General features: G+C 42.5%; 1 protein-coding gene across 1 annotated transcript in view; it reads right to left on the bottom strand.

Moving 5' to 3' along the window:
- The window catches only part of dnmt3bb.1 (DNA (cytosine-5-)-methyltransferase 3 beta, duplicate b.1), a 41,523-nt gene extending 22,318 nt beyond the window's left edge, over positions 1–19,205 (bottom strand). The window contains exons 1-4 of the mRNA XM_063016178.1: positions 19,146–19,205; positions 6,140–6,290; positions 5,915–6,003; positions 2,647–2,790 (exon numbers count right to left, since the gene is read on the bottom strand). Of these exons, the coding sequence (XP_062872248.1) occupies positions 2,647–2,790; positions 5,915–6,003; positions 6,140–6,290; positions 19,146–19,205 (444 nt within the window). The remainder of the gene's footprint in view (positions 1–2,646; positions 2,791–5,914; positions 6,004–6,139; positions 6,291–19,145) is intronic.
- Positions 19,206–22,128: the final 2,923 nt, after the last annotated feature.

Raw genomic sequence — 22,128 nt, forward strand, 5'->3', positions numbered from 1 at the left:
TTTTGGTTAGAAACGGTGAGGGAGGGAGTAGTAGTAATTGGTCATGTCTGAGAGACAGAGAAAGAGCTTATAGTCCGGATTTAGCGCCATCTGATTTCCACCTTTGGACGCTCAAAGAAGCTTTAAGGGAAAGAAGATTTTCATGTGATGATGCTGTGAACGTAGCGGTGCATCAGTGGCTACACGCTCAACCAAAAACGTTTTTGCTGATGGCATTAAAAAGTCAGTACGACGCTAAACAATGAAAAATGCATCAGAAGGTGACTGTAGAAAAGTGATAATAGATAAAAGAACCCTCATTTTTGCAGGAGTCTGCTTCCTTTAGTGTGGACTGAAATAACGACGCCTAGGCTAGTGGTGGCTTGCATAGCTCAGATGATGTTTACTTTAAGCTGTTATTGTTCTTTTGAAGATGTAGCAGTTTGAATTATAGGCTTATTATCCTTTCAAACAGAACAAAAACTCCAGGTAGTATGCTGGATTATGACTTCCCTAAAGATGTATCGTATCCGAAGCGACAGAGAGGAAGAGAAATATTAGATGGAAAAGAAAGGCTGTTTCAGGTCTGTCAGGCACGACATATCAGACACATCAGACCTCAGAAGTTTATTAAAACAATAGGCTCAAATCATTCAAGATCTGTTTTTTAGGTTGGTTTTTTTCTATTTTATTAACTTATTTATTTATTTATTTATTTATTTTAATGTCATGTTTTACACAACTTTGGTTACATTCATGACAGGAGCAGTATTATTCGTGACACAAGATTCATCAGTTCACAAGTTTAATGTCAAACACAGTCATGGACAAATTTGTATTTCCAATTAACTTGACTTCATGTCTTTGGACTGCGGGAGGAAACCGGAGCTCCCGGAGGAAACCACGCAGACACAGGGAGAACATGCAAAATCCTCAAAAGAAGGATCCTGGACCGCCCCACCTGGGGATCAAACCTAGGACCTTCTTGCTGTGAGGTGACAGTGCTACCCACTGAGCCACTGAGTGCTACCCACAGTGCAAGCAATTGAGGGTTAAGGGCCCTGCTCAGGCACCCAACAGTGCTGATGGTTGGGCTTAAACCAGCAACCTTCTGATCACTAGTCCAGTACCTTAACCACTAGGCGACCACTGCTTATTATTTTATTCTATTAAATTAAAACTAATATAAAAGTGGCTCGGTGGGTAAAATTGTCGCCTCACAGCAAGAAGGTCCTGGGTTTGGTTCCCAGGTGGAGTGGTCTGGGTACTTTCTGTGTGGAATTAGCATGTTCTCCCTGTGTCTGTGTGCGTTTCCTCCCACAGTCCAAAGACATGCAGTCAAGTTAAATGGAGCTACAAATGTGTGTGTGTGTGTTTGACATGTGATGGACTGGCTACTGTTTGGGGTGTTTCTTTAGTGCATATGCAGCACAGCGTCTCCGTGTCTAAGTCTAACTATTTAGTTCTTCTTAGTTTAATAACTTCTGATTTTTAATACAAGCTCTTGGGCACGGTGGCTCAGTGTTTAGCACTGTCGCCTCACAACAGGAAGGTACAGTAGTACAATTATTATATAGCATGCTCTTTTTGGTGTTACAAATAAATACTAATACTTTAATGTTATACACTGTTTAGGTTTTCATCATATTTTATACAACAGGTAGTTCCGACCTTACAATCTGATTGGTTGAGAAGCGTTCTAACTGTGCTGATATTCGTGACAACAGCACGGTCTTTTCACACCACAATGGTATTACTCCGCTGACGCGTTGCCAGTAACGACAAGCTTCATGCACACAAACGCGCATGCAGGCGACACAGCCTTTTTTTCCCGATCGCGTTTTAAATCCGTTATCTGATATACAATCTAGCGCACTGTGTAGGAAACATAAATCAATTGTCTAATATACTATCTAGTGCACTATGTAGTGAACATGAATGCGTTATCTGCTATATAATCTAGCGCACTGTGTAGGAAACATAAATCAATTGTCTAATATATTGTCTAGTGCACTATGTAGTGAACATGAATGCATTATCCGATACACAATCTAGTGCACTATGTAGGGAACATTAATGTGTTTGTAACGCGAACAGTTAGCTTAATCTTCTTGTAGTGTTCTTACCTCCCTGAAATGAGTTTTTGCAACTTGGAATGTCTGCTTTGTAGTGTTAAACTTTATATTCGTTGTGGAACTACTTTTTGGCGGAAGGTATTGTCAATATTAAAGCATATTTATTATGGAATTCAGGGCTTCTTTGATTTATTTTCTTTCTTTATTTTGTAAAAACTGTTGTATAAAAGCAATAGAACACTTGAGGTTGTGTGTTATCGCGAATAACATCACGTCTGTGATGATCTACGAATCACAGCCGTGATGTTATTCGCGATAACACACTCCCTCTCGTGTTCTATTGCTTAAGTATCACATTGTATATCGCCACTTCTCTAAAGCAGCACTCCCCAACCTTATTTGCACCATGGACCAGTTTTGAGCGGTGTTGATTCACGGCCCGGTGGTTGGGGACCATTGCTCTAAATTTTTTAGTCATATCGCCCAGCCCTAGTTTGAAATATCTCTGTATACATGCGTATAATAATGATATAACAATCACTTGACATGGTGTAGGCAGAATGGGGGTGGTTTATGTTTGTGATGAAATTACCAGAATGCTGGGCTCCGGTTTGCTTTGGCCCCTGTCCCTGTTGCGAGGTTTAGACTGAGCCGTCAATCCGGCTTGAAAGATGGTCCTGGGAGGCGGCCTCTGTCTGAGCCCTGATCCGCTGCCTGATCCCAGATCAGACTTCTCCTGCAATGACAACATAGCTTAACACCAGCGCATCGTACATGTCTGTTCTAGAAGCACAGACCTGCACACACATGTAAAAACATTTCCCACCGCTGACTTATCTGATCAACTGATTTTTTTTTTTTTACCCATGACCATGTCGTGGGAACCTGTTCAGCCAGTCTGACTGTCTGTCTCACTGACAGATACGTTTTTATTCTGGCAACCTTTACCCGATGCTTTTTTGGGGGAACAGAATGAACTAATGCTTATTCACATGGCCAGATTTCAAAAACGTTTTGTTTTTATGTACGTTCAGTAAATTCTTGCCTCGCACAGTAAACAGGATGTCAGTATAATATGAATTAGCCTCAGAAATCTTTCTACAACACATTCCAGGGCACAAGCTAGAATATTTAACCACTTCTGTTCCTTTTTATTTTATCGCGGTGGGTCTGGTTTCTCCGGAATCACTGGACACAATGTAGTAACACACCCCAAACAGGACACCAATTCATCACAGAACCTCAACCATCCCCTAAGACATAGCCAATCATGTCTGTATGTAGATGCCCGACTGGATGATAGCACAACTGAGGATTCTAACTCTGTATTCCATCGGATCTGGGCTATAGACCACTGAAGTCGTGTCGTCATTTTGTAGGCCACGCCATGTTGTTATGCCCATATTTGGTAACCCGGGTCTAAGAGAAATTTTGAATGGGAAATATGAATGGAGATTTCGCAAATTGCCTCTCTCGCATCCTGTAGTCATAAAATTTTTTCCAAAGCTGTTACGTTTAGTTTTATGGAGATTCTTCTGTCTATTATCACTGGATCCTCTGAATTATGAAGTCGTTAAAGAGTCAAAATATGAATATTGCTACATGTAAGCTAATGCTACTGCGCACTGAATTGACGTCACTACACTGGAAGCCTCTTAATGTTTTCTTTTTTTTTTCTTTTATAAGCCTCTTAAATAACCGCACGAAGCAGCGCGATTCACCAGTGTAATGATGGTGGAATGTGGTGTGATATTCACAAGTTTTGGTTGATATTTTTAGTAGGTAGCTACATTAAAGTAGCAAGCAAGGATGGTCGGGTGTTACGCCTTCGGTTGTACTCAACAAAAGCGAGCCGCTCGTTCCGTTTATTCGATTGGTGTAGTTCAGTGACGTCTAATTAATGCGCAGTAGCATTAGCTTTCGTGTAGCATTATTAGTATTACGACCCTTTAACAACCTCGTAAATCAGAGGATCCAGTGATGTACAGGAGAAAAATGTACATAGGACAAAACGTATAGGGTTCTGAACATGTTTATTTAGCACAGGATGCGTTAGAGTCGATTTTTTGAAAACCCCGTTCATTTTTCCTATAGGAAATCTGAGTTAGACCCGGGTCTCCAAATATGGGCATAACGAAGACTACAGAATGACGCACGACTTCAGTGGTCTATTGGAATGTACCACTGCACCACCTGAGCACCCTACTTTTGTTCTTGTTATTTAAAATACTTGCATTACATAAATCCACTTAGTTCACACATACTGGCTTTGTGCTTACAAATATTTCTTACCAAAAAAGTCTATAATTATCCCCTTAATTGTTTTAATTTAGTCCTTTCCAATTCCTAAAAATGAATCTGCTGCCGCTTGCACACCCCTGATCTAATCAAAGACAGCCGGATCACCACACGTGTCCAATCTGTGCCCGCCTGCCAGTGTTGGGGTCCCATACAGAGCCGCATCACGTACAGAAATCGGACCTAAAGACTGCCGAAACTCAGTTGTGCCATCCGGCTGGGCTGGGCGACTATACGAACAACAATTGGCTTGTTGTTCGTACAGGGTGGGAAGCCGAACAGGGACGTCATAACTGATGCATTATGACCTCTGCTGCTTATCAAGGGATAATGTGGACACAAAGCTGATCCACATATGAACAGGTGAAAAGATGCAGTCGGGTACTGCACACATGTCGGAGGGGGCATGTGACAGTTTCTCTCACCTCAATCAGAAGTGGAGATCAGCATCAGTATAGAGGAAGCGCAATGCAGTCAGGTAGTTGGAAACGACTAGTCCAAGGAATCACATATAGTAGCCCTATGTGATCTTTCCTCTTTCAAACATGACTAACGGGCCGCTCAGGTGGCGCAGCGGTAAAATAGACACGCTGCAACCAGGGCTGGATTCTGAGTACGTAGTATCGAATCCAGCTCTGCTTCACCGGTTCGAAGCTGAGTGGCTGTATGAGCAACGATTGGCCGGTTGCTCAGTGGGGGGGTGGGACAAAGAACCGGATGTGGGTCTCTGTCTGTCAGAATGTGATTACGACCTCTGCCGGCTGATTAGAGGCGCCTGCACAAGAGATGAGGAAGAGTGCCCTTAGGGTGTGTCTCTCCACATGCAACGCTGGGTGGCGCCAAACTCATCAATGTGCGGGTGGCAAAAATGCATCCGGCTACTGCTCATGTTTCGGAGGGGATATGGGTTAGCTTCGATCTCGTCTGTCAGGGCAGGGTTCGGCATAGACAGAGAGGAAGCACGATGCGAATTGAACAATTGGATGTGCTAAAGGGGGAGAAAAAGGGGAGAATTTTATTTAAAAAAAAAAAAATGACTAACTGTGTGTGTGTGTGTGTGTGGAAGCCCAGCCAGGTCAATGGCTCTGTTGATATTCAAAGTGGTGTGCTAGTGTATTAGACCCCAAGCACCCCAAAAAATCTATTTTGACTTAAATTCACACAGGTTACAAGAAACACTTCTAATTTTTAAACCTTTAACGGGATAGACTACCTAGACCATAAAAGCACCTATAAACCCTAATAATTTGTTGAGTTATTTGGTTTTAAGGTTGCTGTCTTGTTAAAACAGGAGATTCAGGTTCGTTTTCTTAACCTATAAATTCTCTACTAATATGTCAAGGTAGAACAAGCCATTCACGTTTGTAACAACAAGCGGTTATGGTGTTCTAGCAATCATTGGCACAACATTCTTCCATAATTGACAATAGCCTGAATATATCTGTATATAATTGCTTTAACAATCAAATAATAACAGGAAACATTTATAACACAGTCAAGGTACAAGTTCTCAGAATAGAGATCATGCCCTGTAATTCCAGAATAATGCAGAGAAGTCGAACCTCACTGCACGAGTCCCAGACGCTGCTGCCATAGTCTGTTTCAGAACGCTTCCGTGATCTCTTCCTGCTCAGGCTGTTCACACTCTCATCTGTGAGAAAGAGAATAATCGTTTTATAACTCCAACACCTTTGCTACAGATGTTCTTGCTTTGTAGATCTGGGCGGCAAACAGTAATAGGAAAATCTAGGTCCACGTGGAAGAACCTAGGAGAACTGCAAGTTTACCTGCAGGTGATGCCGCGCCGCCATTCTGTTTGGGGCTAAAAGGTGAGGGTGGTTCTGCTCCAGTTAGGGGGCTATTCTCATTGGTCATCTCCAGGCCACTGTCGTTTTCTGACAAAGCCTCCCCTGTAGACGTGTCACCGTTTACAGCAGCCTGAATAAGAGAGATGAGAAACTGTTAGACAACCAAATGACACCAGTGAGATTCAGTACACTGAGAAGATCAAGCTGACAATAGAAATATACAAACAAAACAAAACTACGATGAAAGCTTCAGTCTGCTCAGTAGCCACTTTTTTTTTTGGTATTGTCGGTAGGCTTTTGAAAACAAGTGCATTAGAAAACTGCTGAAAATCTCATTAATGAAGATAATGACCACTGAGCAAGTGTACGAGATGGCCAGAACAGTACAGGAGCAACTGAACCACATTGAGTCTAACAAGTTATGTTACTTTGGGCATGTGAGGCACCCACATGACAACACTAAAGGCTGTGTTATGGGAAGACTGGCACACATAATAGAATTACTATTTACTTTATGGCAGACTGGACTGAATCATGTAGAACTCAAGGTTTCTTACTGTATGCCCGATTGCATCATGCTTTCTCTCCACCAATGCCGATCCCCGCTCTGATTGAGGAGAACGAAGCTAACCCACGCCCCCTCCGACACGTGGGCAGCAGCCGTATGCATTTTGTCACCTACACTTCGACGAGTGCAATGCGCATCAGCACTGTGTACGGAGAGACACACCCTGACAGCACTCTGTGCAGGCACCATCAATTAGCCAGCAGAGGTCGTAATTGCATTAGTTATGAGAGAGACCCTATCCGGCTTTTAATATCCCACTCCTATCTGAACAACAGGTCAATCGTTGTTCATGTGGCTGCTCAGCCCAGCCGGCAGGCAGCGCTGTGATTCGATGTATTTGAGATCCCGGCTCTGGTGTTCAGAGTGTGTTTTACCGCCGCGCCACATGAGCAGCCTTACTGTAATTTTAAGGGAGTTTTCCTTGCCACTGTCGCCCTCGGCTTGAGATTTTTGGTCTGTTGGTCCTGGACGCTGTAAAGTTGCTTTGAGACATTGTATAATATATTGTAGAAAGTGCAATACAAATCAATTTGACTTGATAGTGGGCATTGAAGAAAGCTGACTCATCTGTTCAGCCAACCATCACAAAGCGATGACAGGGAGTGACTTTTAGTTCTTGCTCTTTGTTATTATTTTTATATAATATTTATATTATTATTTTTATATATAATACAAAAAACAAGCAAGTATTGTAGTGTGCATTGGGCTTTAAACATGGACTGGAATAGATTTTTTTCCGCATATCCCAGCTTGTTGGGGTATGAGTATAGTGTCAGCTGTTATATGGCGAACCTTGAGCCGAGAGGGTTAAGGGCCTTGCTCAAGGGCCCCACAGTGGCTGCACAGCAGAACTCAGACATGAAATAACTGTGATCTTATGTAGAGATGATTTGTACTAAAGCATTACAATGTGAGGTGAATTTTACTGGGCTTTGAAACAAAAAGAATACTGTCTTCTAGCTTTCATCTCCACCCACAGCTTTGTACACACACCTGATGTTAGTAAGATACTGAGGTTGGTGGGTGAGGGGGTGATTTGTGTCTATTTAATATATAAAAAAAAATCTATTATACTTTTAATTTACATGAATATATTGTGTACTTAAAACTACATTTTGCCATCCAGTCAAAACAGAAGTCAAGGGCCAGAAAGATGTCTAATGCTAAGTAATAAACCAAACCGAGGGATCAAAGTGTAATTAACATCAGAGATCAGAATCTTGTTAAACCTTAAGATATGTAAATACTTGGCTCTGCACAATCCATTACATGCTATCTGACTTGTAATGGCTTTCGAAACCACATAATAACCTAGAGCTACTGTTACTCAGTTTCATTTTACAACGTGCCAAAGGCATCGAAACCCAACACCTCTGCTTCTCAGCAAAGTGACTTAATAATTTTAAGCAGCGTAATAAATAAAGCAGGGTGTTGGTCTGTTAATGCTAATACAGGATTATATTTTTGATATTATTAAGACATTTATGTTGAGTCACTTGTTCTTAATCCGTTTTGACAATGTTGTGACATGTGCTAGCATGAGATATAATTTTTTAATTTCATTTTTAAGTCCTTTATCCTTCAGATCAGGGTCACGGCAGATCTGGTTCCACCTGAAACACTGAGCGCAAGGCAGGAACAGAGACAATCCATCACAGAGCTTCGCCCATACCTTCCTCATACATAGACAATCATGTCTGTGTAGACACCTGCCCAGTTGATAGCACCATTGAGATTCTAACCCAGACCGCATGCGCCATTATTGACTGTTCTTTATTTCCCCCCAATTTCATCCCTTATCTAGACAGATCCAATTACCCTGACTGCATTATGCTTCCCCTCTACCAGTGACTGAAGAGCACCGCAACTGACACACGCCCCCTCCGACACGTGTGCAGTAACGTCTGCATCTTTTCACCTGCACGAGGTGAGTCCATATGCGGATCAGCTTTGTGTACGGAGAGACACACCCTGATCAGCATTATTCCTCGACTCTGTGCAGGCTCCATCAGACAGCAGAGGTTGTAGTAGCACCAGTTATGAGGAACCCTGGTCTGGCTTTCCCAGCCTGTATGAACAACAGCCAATCGTTGTTCATGTGGCCGCCCAGCCCAGACGGATGTGTTCAAAATCCCAGCTCTGGTGGGCTACCTGAGCGGCATTGACTATGTTCTTGTGATATAATATATAATTGACAGCCAGAATTCTAAAAAGCAAGAGTGAAGGTACTTTTACTGTTTGTGGCACAGCAGTAAAATATCCTAGCCCACTGTGGCTGTGTCTTAAAGGGCTGCATGAAAGTTTGAAAAAGAAGTGAAGCATCCAAGACACTTGGCACTGTCATGTTCAGTTTTGCCATGACTGAACATCTGCCACGGACATCTGGCAACCCTTCTGATGCCGCCTTAACAAAAACCTTCTTATGTTTTCCTTAGGCTGCTTTCCCAATGAGATGGTCAGTATGTCAATCTGTGCAGCTGGCTCCATGAAACACATCTGTAATAAGAATATTTTGAAATGGCCAAGCTAGTCTATTGGCAACGTAGTAGAAGCATTAGAAGTAACACTTGTTAGTCTGCCGTGAAAACAGAATAGAGGCAATTCAAACCATTTACATGAATACAGACACACAACCAGAGCAGGTCTCAATATTAAAATATCACACTTATGGTCACAGACAGGACAGGAAAGCCAAAGCCTGGGGTTTAAGCTGTGAAAAAAAAACAACACAAAAAATGTAGGGTGGGCGGGGCGACTTGGCTGGCCTGTTGAACCTGTGGAATGGGATGTAAGCATGCGTGTGCAAAAACAACATTGTCCTTGAGAGCTGGAGTTGGTGGGAATTCACAACGGGAATATTTTCATTGCTAAGCGTGTAAGGAATTTCTCATCGTGCAGGTGTCAAACTCGAACCAGGGTGATTATGTCAGTATAAGCTTGATATTGGGTTTCATGATGTCACAATATCATCAGCGACTGCATGACTTGATTTTTATATTACAGAGCTGACCAAAATACTAGCCTACAACCACTGGGATTCGAAAGTTTGAATCCCCAGTGATGCTATCAACCAGGGGTCTACATACAGGCATTATTTGGAGTGTGTTACTCCATTGCGCCCAGTGATTCGGGGAAAAAACTGGCCCATGTGACCCTGACCACTATGGTGCAGTGGTAAAACATAAGAACTGGTGAACTGACTGATGAACTTATTGACTGTGGTCAGTGATAGCTCAGTGGTTAAGGTACTGGACTAGTAATCACAAGGTTGGCATTTAAACCCCACCACTGCCAAGTTGCCACAATTAGGCCCCTGTGTGAGGCCCTTAACCCTCAATGGCTTCAGCTGTGTTTGCAGTAAATCAACTAAATGTTGGTTGAAAAAGAAGAAGATTTGTGTTTTGGAATGGCCAAGTCAGAGATGCTGTAGCATGACCGGAAGAGGGATGTGAACTCAATGCATTCCGGTATTAGTGATGAACTTAAACACATTTATGGGAGGTATTGCTTCTCAACGAAGGAAATTATATGTGCACCCAAGCGCCCATCCAGGAGGTTCTGTCGTGCTGCAAAAGGAAAAAAATAAAGAATGCTGGCATCTGTGCCGGCGGAAAACCGGACCGGATTAAACCTGGTGGCACTACAGTTTGACAGAAAAAGAACAAGCACCAAGTGAGAAGCCAGCAACCCTGTGAGGCAGAAACACACCGTGATTTAAACACACACTTCACGTTTAGCGAACGCTAAGTGAAACTGGCACTTGAATCATTTACATTTACATTTTACATTTACATCATTTGTGTCTCTATGCTTAAAAAATAAGAAACATTAGAATTAAAACATTAAGTACAGTGGTATATCTGTAAAACATTAGGGCTGAGGTTGTATTTCATAAATCTCAGTCGGAATTACAGACATTTTTCACACCACAGCTGTGCTACAGCGGATCCTTGCCAACTTGCGTACACGTACACACATGCTTTACATGAGGGCATGCCAAGGTTTAACTGTGCCAGTACAGGCTGTTAATGTTTACATAACTCTTACACTAACAATTTTACATCTGCTGCATCTGCATGTCCATTATTACAGCATTATTTTACTTTAACTATAACAGAATTAACAGCATGTCCTTAGAATTCTTGGACAGACTGAGTGCAGCAACCTGAATCCTCACCAGGAGCATTGTGTGGTGCAGCTGGATTACCAGCCCAGCACCTTAACCAGAATCTCAGCTGTGCTATTAGCATGCTGGGAGTCTACACACACATGACTGGCTACGTCTGAGGTGGGACGGCCAAAGCATTGGTGTTTCTGCCTTGCGCCCAGTGTTTCCAGCAGGAGCAGGATAAAGCGATTGATGAAAGTGAATTACATTAGGTATGATTTAGCTCCAGCATATTTTACTGATCTCTTAAAGCAGTATAGCCCACGCAGAACAGTTCGTTTAGCCATGCAGCCTTCCATTTATCTCTGATTTTTAAGTCTGCAAGCTTTAGAGGGTTTTTAAAAATTTACTGGCATATTTGTTGTTCTACTGGTTCTCTATGTTAAACATACGTTACACCAATCAGCCATAACATTAAAACCACCTTCTTGTTTCTACACTCACTGTCCATTTTATCAGCTCCACTTACCATATAGGAGCACTTTGTAGTTCTACAATTACTGACTGTAGTCCATCTGTTTCTCTGCATGCTTTGTTAGCCCCTGTTCATGCTGTTCTTCAATGGTCAGGACCATCACAGAGCAGGTATTATTTAGGTAGTGGATCATTCTCAGCGCTTCAGTGACAATGACATGGTGGTGGTGTGTTAGTGTGTGTTGTGCTGGTATGAGTGGATCAGACACAGCAGTGCTACTGGAGTTTTTAAATACCGTGTCCACTCACTGTCCACTCTATTAGACACTCCTACCTTGTAGATGTAAAGTCAGAGAGGATCGCTCATCTATTGCTGCTGTTTGAGATGGTCATCTTCTAGACCTTCATCAGTGGTCACAGGACGCTGCCCACGGGGTGTTGTTGGCTGGATATATTTTTCAGTGTCAGTGAGGTGTTAAAAAACTCCACTGCAGTGCTGAGAATGACCCACCACCCAAATAATACCTACTCTGTAGTGGTCCTGTGGGGGTCCTGACCATTGAAGAACAGTATGAAAGCAGGCTAAAAAAGCATGCAGAGAAACAGATGGACTACAGTCAGTAGTTGTAGAACTACAAAGTGCTTCTATATGGTAAGTGAAGCCAATAAAATGGACAATGTGTGTTGCTTCTCTACATTAAGTCTAGATGCAGGTAGGAACATTGGTAAATTGGCAATCGTGTAATAGTAATGCCCTGCCTAATTAGGAGGTCTATATGCTTTGTGTAAATGTTTCCAGGTAAGCCCTGGTCCATCCATGACCCTATTCAGAATTAAGTATTATTAATAAATAAGAGGAACAGTCAGTACAATCTTGATAATTATTAATCAAGCTCACCATGTTTGAACACTACATTGCATAATCAGCTCAGAATGGCACACTAATGGCGTTACTATTTCAGATTTCCCAATTATGAGAACTAGACAAACTGGTATACTATCCCACCCCTGCCCAAATTCTGCTATTCCACATGCATTATCTTGTATTTGCACGATTAATCTTCTTGTGCAACTTCTTCATGGAGCCGTGAGTGTAAGTTTTCATACATCTACTTGTTCTAAGGACAATACGTTACTATGGCTGTGAATGTCTGGCATTTGACTTTGAATGGAACCATTTATAAAAGAACAAAATAAGCCGGCGTTTCAATGCCGAATTTCAATGAGCATTCAAAAGACATCGCAGAGCTTAAGTTTTTCAAATAATGCCTGAGCGTGGATCTAAATCGTGTTACAGAATAAATTTGTCAGACATAAATCTAGAAACATTATTTTATACCCAAACAAGCTTTTTTCAAGACCCCGGGCTATGATGTTCTGACTGTGCCACCCAAACAAACACCAGACGGACGCAAAGGGGAAAGCAACAGATGGAGCGTGTCTGTGTGAGAAATGACAGAAACAGTGTACAGTTTGATATTTCCCATTAGAGCAATTAAGGAGAAAAAGACTTAAAAAGAAAGCCTATCCTTTTCTTTCTTCCATCACTCTCCGTCACTCTGCATGAAAGCTTTACAGTGTGGGCAGCTACCCCTCCTACTAGCCCAGTATGTACCCGTTAACCCTGTAACCACACACTCACACACACACACACACACTTTAATGGCTGAATGTAAACCTAGATCATCCAGCAATGGTGCGAGGATGAAAAACCTCGTCCGTGTTTTCACACCCCCTCCCTGCATCCACATTTTTCTTTAATATTTTTGTTTATGCATTTTCTCCCTTTTTTACTCTGATTGAGGAGAACGAAACTAACCCACGCCCCCTCCGACAAGTGGGCAGCAGCCGTATGCATTTTGTCACCTACACCTTAACGAGTGCGATGCGGATCAGCACTGTGTACGGAGAGACACACCCTGACAGCACTCCTTTCCCGTCTCTGTGCAGGCGCCATCAATCAGCCAGCAGAGGTCGTAATTGCATTAGTTATGAGAGAGACCCTATCCGGCTTTTAATATCTCACTCCTATCTGAACAACAGGCCGATCGTTGTTCATGTGGCTGCTCAGCCCAGCCAGCAGGCAGGCAGAGCTGAGACTCGATGTATACGATGTATTCGAGATCCCAGCGTGTGTTTTTACCACTGCACCAGCTGAACGGCCCACATCTTGGACAATTTGACAAACCGATTGCTAACTGAATTGCCGTAGGATTGCTAGGTCCACCTCCTAGTGCAAATTAACTAGTAAATGTGAGGCACTTGAAATCAAACATTTTAGAGGCGTGAATTAGGTAGGGCCTTAGTCATAGACACAAGGAGACTGTTCAAAACTCCTTACAGACTGACGAAGGCAAGGACTAAACCCTGGTCCCCAGGACCCAAAATATATTTGTTTAATTTGAAGTTTAATGTGAATGATGATGCAAAAAGTAATCTGTGATTTGTCAAATATGGGATTAGAACAATCCGATAAATGAATGTAACATGAATGCAGACCACTATAAGTCAAACAAATTTCAAACAGGGCGGCACAGTGGCTTGGTGGGTAGCACTGTCGCCTCACAGCAAGAAGCTCCCGAGTTCGATTCCCAGGTGGGTCCTTTCTGTGTGGAGTTCTGTACATGTGCATGTTCTCCCTGTGTCCATGTGGGTTTCCTTTCACAGTCCAAAAACATTTAGTCAGGTTACTTGGAGCTATTAACAATTGCCCTAAGTGTGAGTGTGTGTGTGTGTGTGTGTGTGTGTATTTGTTTGCCCTGTGATGGACCGGTGACCTGTCCAGGTCTTTTACTACCCTTCGCCCAGTGAACTGCACCCACCGTGACCCTGACCAGGATAAAGAGTGGTAAAACAGACAATACATGAATGAATTTCAAACAAATGCACTGATTAAACCTTAAGTCGGGTGCAGTTTATTGAATGAGATCTGGGTTTGAATCTTACTGGTGCTATCAGCCGTCCGGGCATCTAAACAGACATGATTCGCACCCAGTGTTTCCCATGGAACTGCCCACGCCACAACCTTGACGATGATAAAGTGGTTAATACCAGTATAATAATGATGACTATGTATGAGCTTTTTTAGATGGCTAGCTTTCTAGTATGCTTTTATTTACTTTGCCTTCATTTCTATGCAACTCAGGGCATGTTAGTTGTTTAGATTCTACTTGGAGTTAAGTATGATCTTCAAAACTGATAAAGCTTGAGCTGAATACTATAAGAGGACTCCCGGATTCAAATGATGTTGTATGTTCAGTCTAATCATTTGGACAAAAGTTCCATGAGGCCACGTTCCAAAACAAGGGCATTAAAACTGCCTTTTTGGCAAGTTTCACAGATACATTTCAGTGGACACGGTGACTCGGAGTGTGACAGATAAAGCGCATCAATTCTGGAAGAAGAATGAACACAGGGCGCTGAGCACCACGAGCAGGTGTTGTGCAAGGCCAGCAGCGGCTAAGCTGCTTTCAAGGTTGTGTGACTGGATTTTTCCAGATCTAAAGGTGGGGTTAAGGGGGTTTTAGGGGTCCTTGTTTTTTTCATGTATTTTCCTCTGGGACTGGAAGGGCCCCTCAGAGAAAAAAAGTGAGAGAGTGAGAGGAAAACTTATCGACACTCAGAGCTCCCGGCATTCCTTACATGTCTGCCGCTCTTTTTTCTGCTTTAAGACCCCCCCCAAACACCGCCTCACAACACACACACACACAAGAGCACTCTGGAGACTCATTATATAGGGGTCAGTGGTATAGCACACACAGGTGACGAATACAAAGAAATATGAGCTACAAAAGAACTGCAATACAGCCAACTACTTAGACCTCTAACACTGTAGTCTAATACTCTATATGAGCTAAAACACAACTTTAACGTTCACAAACAAAGCTTTTAAATTAGCTTAAAGTGGTAATCAGGTAAGAAAAACTACACAAAGCGCTTGGGTGGTACAGCATTCTAGTGAGCTCGCTCACCAGCACTGAGATCACAGTTAGAAGCTCTGCGATTGGCCGGCTTGGGTGGTACAGCGGTCTAATGAGCTCGCCCACAAACGCTGAGATCACAGTTAGAAGCTCTGCGATTGGCCAGCTTGGGTGGTACAGTGGTCTAATGAGCTCGCCCACCAGCACTGAGATCCAAATTTGAAGCACTGTGATTGGCCAGCTTGGGCCATCTCAGCAGAGCCGAGATTCAAACCGGGGTGTTCAGAATCTCAGCGCTGGTGTGCTAGTGGAATATCCCGCTGGTGCAAATTGACCAATCAAGGGCCAAATCTGGCATGTGAGCCACAAAGTCAAAAGCCCTGATCTATGAGTTTTACAAATCAAGATCCAAGCAAATGTGATATCTGGTTATTATGGTATTTGAGGCTAGAATCCACAGTTACACCAATACGCTAGTCCAAAACTAGCCACTATTATGAAATGCTGCTCCTCTCATGAATACACTTCTATAGAAATGATCAAATGAACACAGTTTTTCACAGTGCACTTGGTAGTATGACTGTCCCACTGTGGTTTCTGAAATTTCTTGCAAGTGTGTTGGTTGCCCGTAGCTACAGTCAATCAAGCATGAATAGCTGGACCACTCACTGACCTGAATGAAGCAAACGATCATTAATAATGCCAACTTAGCACAAAGACAGTGCAGCACAGCAGAAAATTGCTAAAATCCAGAAGTGGTAAGAATGAGAGGACAAAAAATCCACCTGTTTTCAGCCACTAATAGAACACACTTATTCCATCTACAAATTAGTAAATTAATCTCCGGATTAGCTCAAATTCACAAGGCCTGAACCATAAACTTCACATATAAGCTGCTGGTTTGCTAGTGTGCATCCCAAAAGTGATGGTATGGCAGGATGAAACTGCAGTAAATGTGGACACCAATGACTAAACAAACAACAAGTACTGTGTTTTAGATCAGCTCATAACTTGGTGTAAAATCAGGATCCACCAAAGACTCAGTCTTTGCAAAGAAAGATGGATTGTGGCACATCACTTTGTGTTTCACTATCTACCATACATAATATCATCAAAATATTCAGACAACTGGTTGAACTACAGTTGAATATGTGTTGCCTTCGAGCCCTCAGATGACATTACATAAGCTACTGTGGTAAATACAGCCACATGGGCTTGGAATTGCTTCAGAAAACCGTTGTCACTTATCACAGCCCACAGCTCCATCAAGAAATACAAGCTGACATTGTATTACACAATGAGAGAAATGCTGATGGGTTCTTTGTTCCCAGGCTCATCTCAGATAGACCAGAAGACAGTGGAAATGTGTACTATGGTCAGCTTGTTTTTGGGGGAAATGGCCATCAAGTGCCAAAAATAAAAGAACAATCCAAACTCTATCAGAATGTGTGTAAAGGTATCACAGGTACTTGCATATATATGAAGGTATACTGGGATATTTAGGAGGCATATGATGCCGTCAATGGATCATTTTTCCCAAAAGTAAATGGTTATTTCAGCAACACTAAGACTAAGTAACTAAATAGCCTGTCTGCAATCAAGATAGACAGTGGGAGGTTGCAGGTTCAAGACCCATCAGTGCCAAGTTGCCAATGTTGGGCACTCAATTGTATTGTCAAATTAATGGCACATCATGAAGAGGGGAATCTGACAATGGCAACCACAGATAACTGAACAGATGAAATCTTGTATCAAGCAAGAATGGTTAAAAATCCCACTTGCATAGCCGCTCAGGTGGTGCAGCGGTAAAACACGCTTAACACAAGAGCTGGGATCTCGAATACATCGTATCGAGTCTCAGCTCAGCCTGCCGGCTGGGCTGAGCAGCCACATGAGCAACGATTGGCCTGTTGTTCATATAGGGGCGGGATTAAACGGGATAGGGTCTCTCTCATAACTAATGCAATTACGCCCTCTGCTGGCTGACTGATGGCGCCTGCAAAGAGATGGGAAAAGAGTTCATCAGGGTGTGTCTCTCCATACACAAGGCTGAGTTGAACTCCACTCGTCAAAGTGTAGGTGATAAGATGCATATGGCATGCGGCCCACGTGTCGGAGGGGGCGTGGGTTAGCTTTGTTCTCCTCAATCAGAGCGGAGATCGGCATTGGTGGAGAGGAAGCATGACGCAATCTGGCAATTGGACGCGCTAAAAGGGAGAAAAGGGGAGAAATGCATTTTTTTTTAAATCCCACCTGCACAGTGCATATTCCGCTAGCACACCAGCGCAGAGATTCCGAACTCCGAGATTCTAAACTCCGAGATTCTGAACTCCTCGATTCGAAACTAAGCGGTGCCACTGATCGGCTGGGCGCCATCTAGAGAGCATGATTGGCAGTGCCTGCAGCAGACACTGATTTGTCACTGTGTCTGCTAGGGGCAGGGATGACCGGACTATGTGGGTGGGGCCTTTAAACACTGTGCAAGGATCCTAATTAGGGAAAGGAAAAGAGGCGCCTGTGCAAAATGGATGGGCGAAAAGAAGGTGCGCGCTAGGACTGCGCACGTGTCGGAGGACCCTCCTCGAATACAATTGGGGATCTTCCAGCAGCGGAAGAAAAACTGACTACGCTAAATCAGGAGAAAATGAAAGAACTTCATGAAACACAGTAATAAATGTTCCTTTGTTCCAACTTGGGGTGTGTTGCAGGCATCACATTCTGAATTTGTTTAGATTTACAAAATACAATGAAGTTGATCAGTGAAAATATTGGAAAAAATTCCCAAAATGTCCCAACTTTTCTGGAATTATTTAAAAATATATATATTCTTGACCTACAGTATATTGAATAGATAACAGTACAAAACTCAGTATTTAATGTTTCACCGAATAAACATGATTGTTTTTGTGAAGTACAATCATACAGATAAACATAATATCTAAATCTCTAAATTGAGATGAGAGATTATAAACCAAAGGTGCAGGATCCTAAACAAACACCCATACACACTCTGTTTCTCTTTTTTTTGTCCCAGCAGCTGGCCTAGATGCTGCCAAGCCTTGCTTGGCACGTCACTGAGTTATCTGTCTCCAGAGTAACAGAAGAGGGATAGAGAAATAGAAGGAAAGGATGGAGAGATGGGAAAGTAGGAAGGATCTCTGCTTCATTAGTAGTCGCTGATCTTAGTGAGGACTGTGACAGATGTCAGAAGTTACGGCTGAGTATGAATGGAAACAGATGGCTGATATAAATGTATGGAACACGTTATGGTATAAATATGTCTACCAGTAATGTGTTGGCTATAACGATGCTGCTTTATACCATTTTTATGTCATTGTTAAGAGGTGGAGGAGGAAAGATTTTAAATATACAAGACTATGTCTAAAGCTGCGACAAATAATTGAAGTCTATAACAGTCTAAGTCACAGCTGAGTCATTTGTCATAGAGATCAGTGGCAAGGCTCAGTTAGAGAATCTTGTCCTCTTGCCTTGCCAAATATGGCCTGCACATGAGGCATGGCGGTGCAAATGATTAACATGTCAGTTGCACTTAACTGACAGTCACATGGGCCTTGATGTGTGTTAACGCGCTCCAGGTGGAAGTGTTTCTATTTATCAGGGTTTCTTCCGTAAAGATTTACCAGCTCCCCTGTTGGGAAACCTGCTTTTCTCTTGAAACTGAATTGTCGTGGATGGGCAAGCTGCCCCTGAGGCATCATGACAGCCCTTTTCTAGAGTTTAATTGATTTGTAATAAAAACAGTGTAATTAATTCAAAAAATATTGAAAATAGATTTACTACATTTTACAACATCACTGCTGCAGATACAAGAAACTAAAATCCAACATAGCCTTGTGTGTGTGATCTGAAGACGTTTCATAGTAAAGATTAAATATGAGGGTCACATGTTCTTACCGTGGCTGTCATCTTATCACTTTCCGCCATAATAGCGGAGGAATACTTGTTGGATGGCATCACTGTTTGGGTCGTATATCGTTTTCTGGTGTCTTGTTTCTTAATCTGTCAAAGAAACACAGATTAATTAAAAAATTATTATTATTTTTATTAAGAAGACGAAGAAGAAGAATACATCATGCACAATGTATAGAGCGAAATGCTGATTTTCTTCTTGTTTTCTATTTTATTTATGCATTTTCTCCCATTTTCTCCCAATTTAGCGTAGTCAATTTGTCTTCCACTGCTGGGGGATCCCTGATTGCAGTCGAGGAGGGTATATTGCTGCTCACGCCTCCTCGGACCAGCGTGCAGAACCCTTTTTCACCTATGCACAAGCGCCTCTCTATCTGCTAATCAGGGCCCTTACACAGCGACATAGTCCCCACCCACATAGTCCGGTCATCCCGCCCTAGCAGAAACGTGCCTGCTGCCTGCAGGCACTGCCAATTATGCCCGCTAGATGGCACCCAGCCGACCAATGGCAACGCCGAGTTTCGAACCGAGGAGTTCAGAATCTCGGCGCTGGTGTGCTAGTGGAATATCCCACTGTGACACCTCGGCGCTCCGAAATGCCGATTTTCATTTGTAGATTATTAGGTTTGGACTACAATCACTAATTCAGAACCCATATATAGGAATAATATATATTTCCAAAATTATGTGGACAGGACACCTCTACTAATTATTAAGTTTAGGTGCTTTAGCCACACCATTGCTGACAGATAAATACAATCTATTATTTAAAATACATTATATGCATCATATGCATTCATCAGTCATGTCTGGCAGAGACATTTGATGTGGTCTGCACAAAGATCTTCTTCTGGGATGCACTAACATGTCAGTTTGGAGCCAGGTCCTCTCATGTAACATCACTGTCTAACAAAGGCACATATTTCTAGAGGCGAATTTGTAAAGAAAAACCTACATAAAGGTGTAATTGATGTTATAGTTGCAACAGAGTGGTGTTTATTTGACGTTAAAGCCTTTGATTTTGACAAGGTATGTCCAACAACCTTATGGTCTGTTGTCCACATACTTTTGACGTTATATGCCATGTACATAATATAATATCAGTCTAAGGTTTAGACACGTCCAGTCATAAAAGTGTTTTCTTTAAACTCAGAATGACCTGGCAGGTAAAAGTTTGGACAGTTCTCTTTGAACAAGACTTCAAAGCATTCCCTGCACATCCATAAATGTTGTTACGCTACACCTGGAGGCATCACTTTGAAAGCGTACCTGAGACTAAGGTACTGTCTAATTTGTTTTACCTAATAACACATACACTGATCAGCCATAACATTTAAACCATCTCCTTGTTTCTACACTCACTGTCCATTTTATCAGCTCCACTTACCATATAGAAGCACTTTGTAGTTCTTTACTGTAGTCCATCTGTTTCTCTACATACTTTTTTAACCTGCTTTTACACAGTTCTTCAATGGTCAGGACCCCCACAGGACCACTACAGAGCAGGTATTATTTAGGTAGTGGATCATTCTCAGCGCTGCAGTGACAATGACATGGTGGTGGTGTGTTAGTGTGTGTTGTGCTGGTATGAGTGGATCAGACACAGCAGCGCTGCTGGAGTTTTTAAATACCGTGTCCACTCACTGTCCACTCTATTAGACACTCCTACCTAGTTGGTCCACCTTGTAGATGTAAAGTCAGAGACGATCGCTCATCTATTGCTGCTGTTTGAGTTGGTCATCTTCTAGACCTTCATCATTGGTCACAGGACGCTGCCCACGGGGTGCTGTTGGCTGGATAAATTTTTGGTTGGTGGACTATTCTCAGTCCAGCAGTAACAGTGAGGTATTTAAAAACTCCATCAGCATTGCTGTGTCTGATCCACTCATACCAGCACAACACACACTAACACACCACCACCATGTCAGTGTCACTGCAGTGCTGAGAATGATCCACCACCCAAATAATACCTGCTCTGTAGTGGTCCTGTGGGGGTCCTGACCATTGAAGAACAGCATGAAAGGGGGCTAACAAAGCATGCAGAGAAACAGATGGACTGCAGTCAGTAATTGTAGAACTACAAAGTGCTTCTATATGGTAAGCGGAGCTGATAAAATGGACAGTGAGTGTAGAAACAAGGATGGCTGATCGGTGTATACTGTGATAGAGGATATTGGATATCGTGTCCGCCTAAACTGGTTACCAGTTATCCATCACAGAACAGTAAAACCTCTAAGAGATAACTGGAGCTGCATCTTGGCTATTTCTAGATTAATTTATAACAGACTAATGATATTTTCCACAGAAAATACCCCATTAAGTGCATAAGGCCAAAATCCTTTGCCCTGCTAGGACAAGTCAGGACAAAGACGAGGGGAACGTAACAGCGTATACAGACTGTATAGGTATGTGGAGGTCACTAAGTTTACTGACCTGAAACTATTTACGTCCTGTCTAGTTATGCTAACGGTAATGATTTCCAAAATACGGTTAGTCTTTGAGGTTAGTCCATTCACTTACGAAATGAAATGCTAACCTGGATACACACAAGAACAAATGAGGACATGAATAATAATAGACAGAGCAAACAGTCACCATTCTCTAAATGAGCAGGCAGCTGGGTGGTGTTCAACTAAAACAAAATAGTAAAACAATCATGATACTATTGATTTAAGTACAATTATTTTTGGCACCATGAAATGTTGTAATGGCTCCTGATACGAGATGACAACAGGTATGCAGGAGAATTGTAGGCTCGGGTTCCAGGTTTCAGTACGTTAGGCAATCTGGATGTCAGTGCTTATGTCAGGACATCAGATTTCTGGAAGGATTAGTCTGAGCGGTTGAGGTGACCGATGTTCAGAATTGCATTCATGCATGCTACTGGCAATGAGACTAGAACCAATGTTGCTTTACAGAGGAATTTTGCAAGTGTTTTTATTCTAATAGCGGTCTGCTGGATTGACAG

The sequence above is a fragment of the Trichomycterus rosablanca genome, chromosome 19, assembly GCF_030014385.1.
Source record: "Trichomycterus rosablanca isolate fTriRos1 chromosome 19, fTriRos1.hap1, whole genome shotgun sequence".
Classification (NCBI taxonomy): Eukaryota; Metazoa; Chordata; class Actinopteri; order Siluriformes; family Trichomycteridae; genus Trichomycterus; species Trichomycterus rosablanca.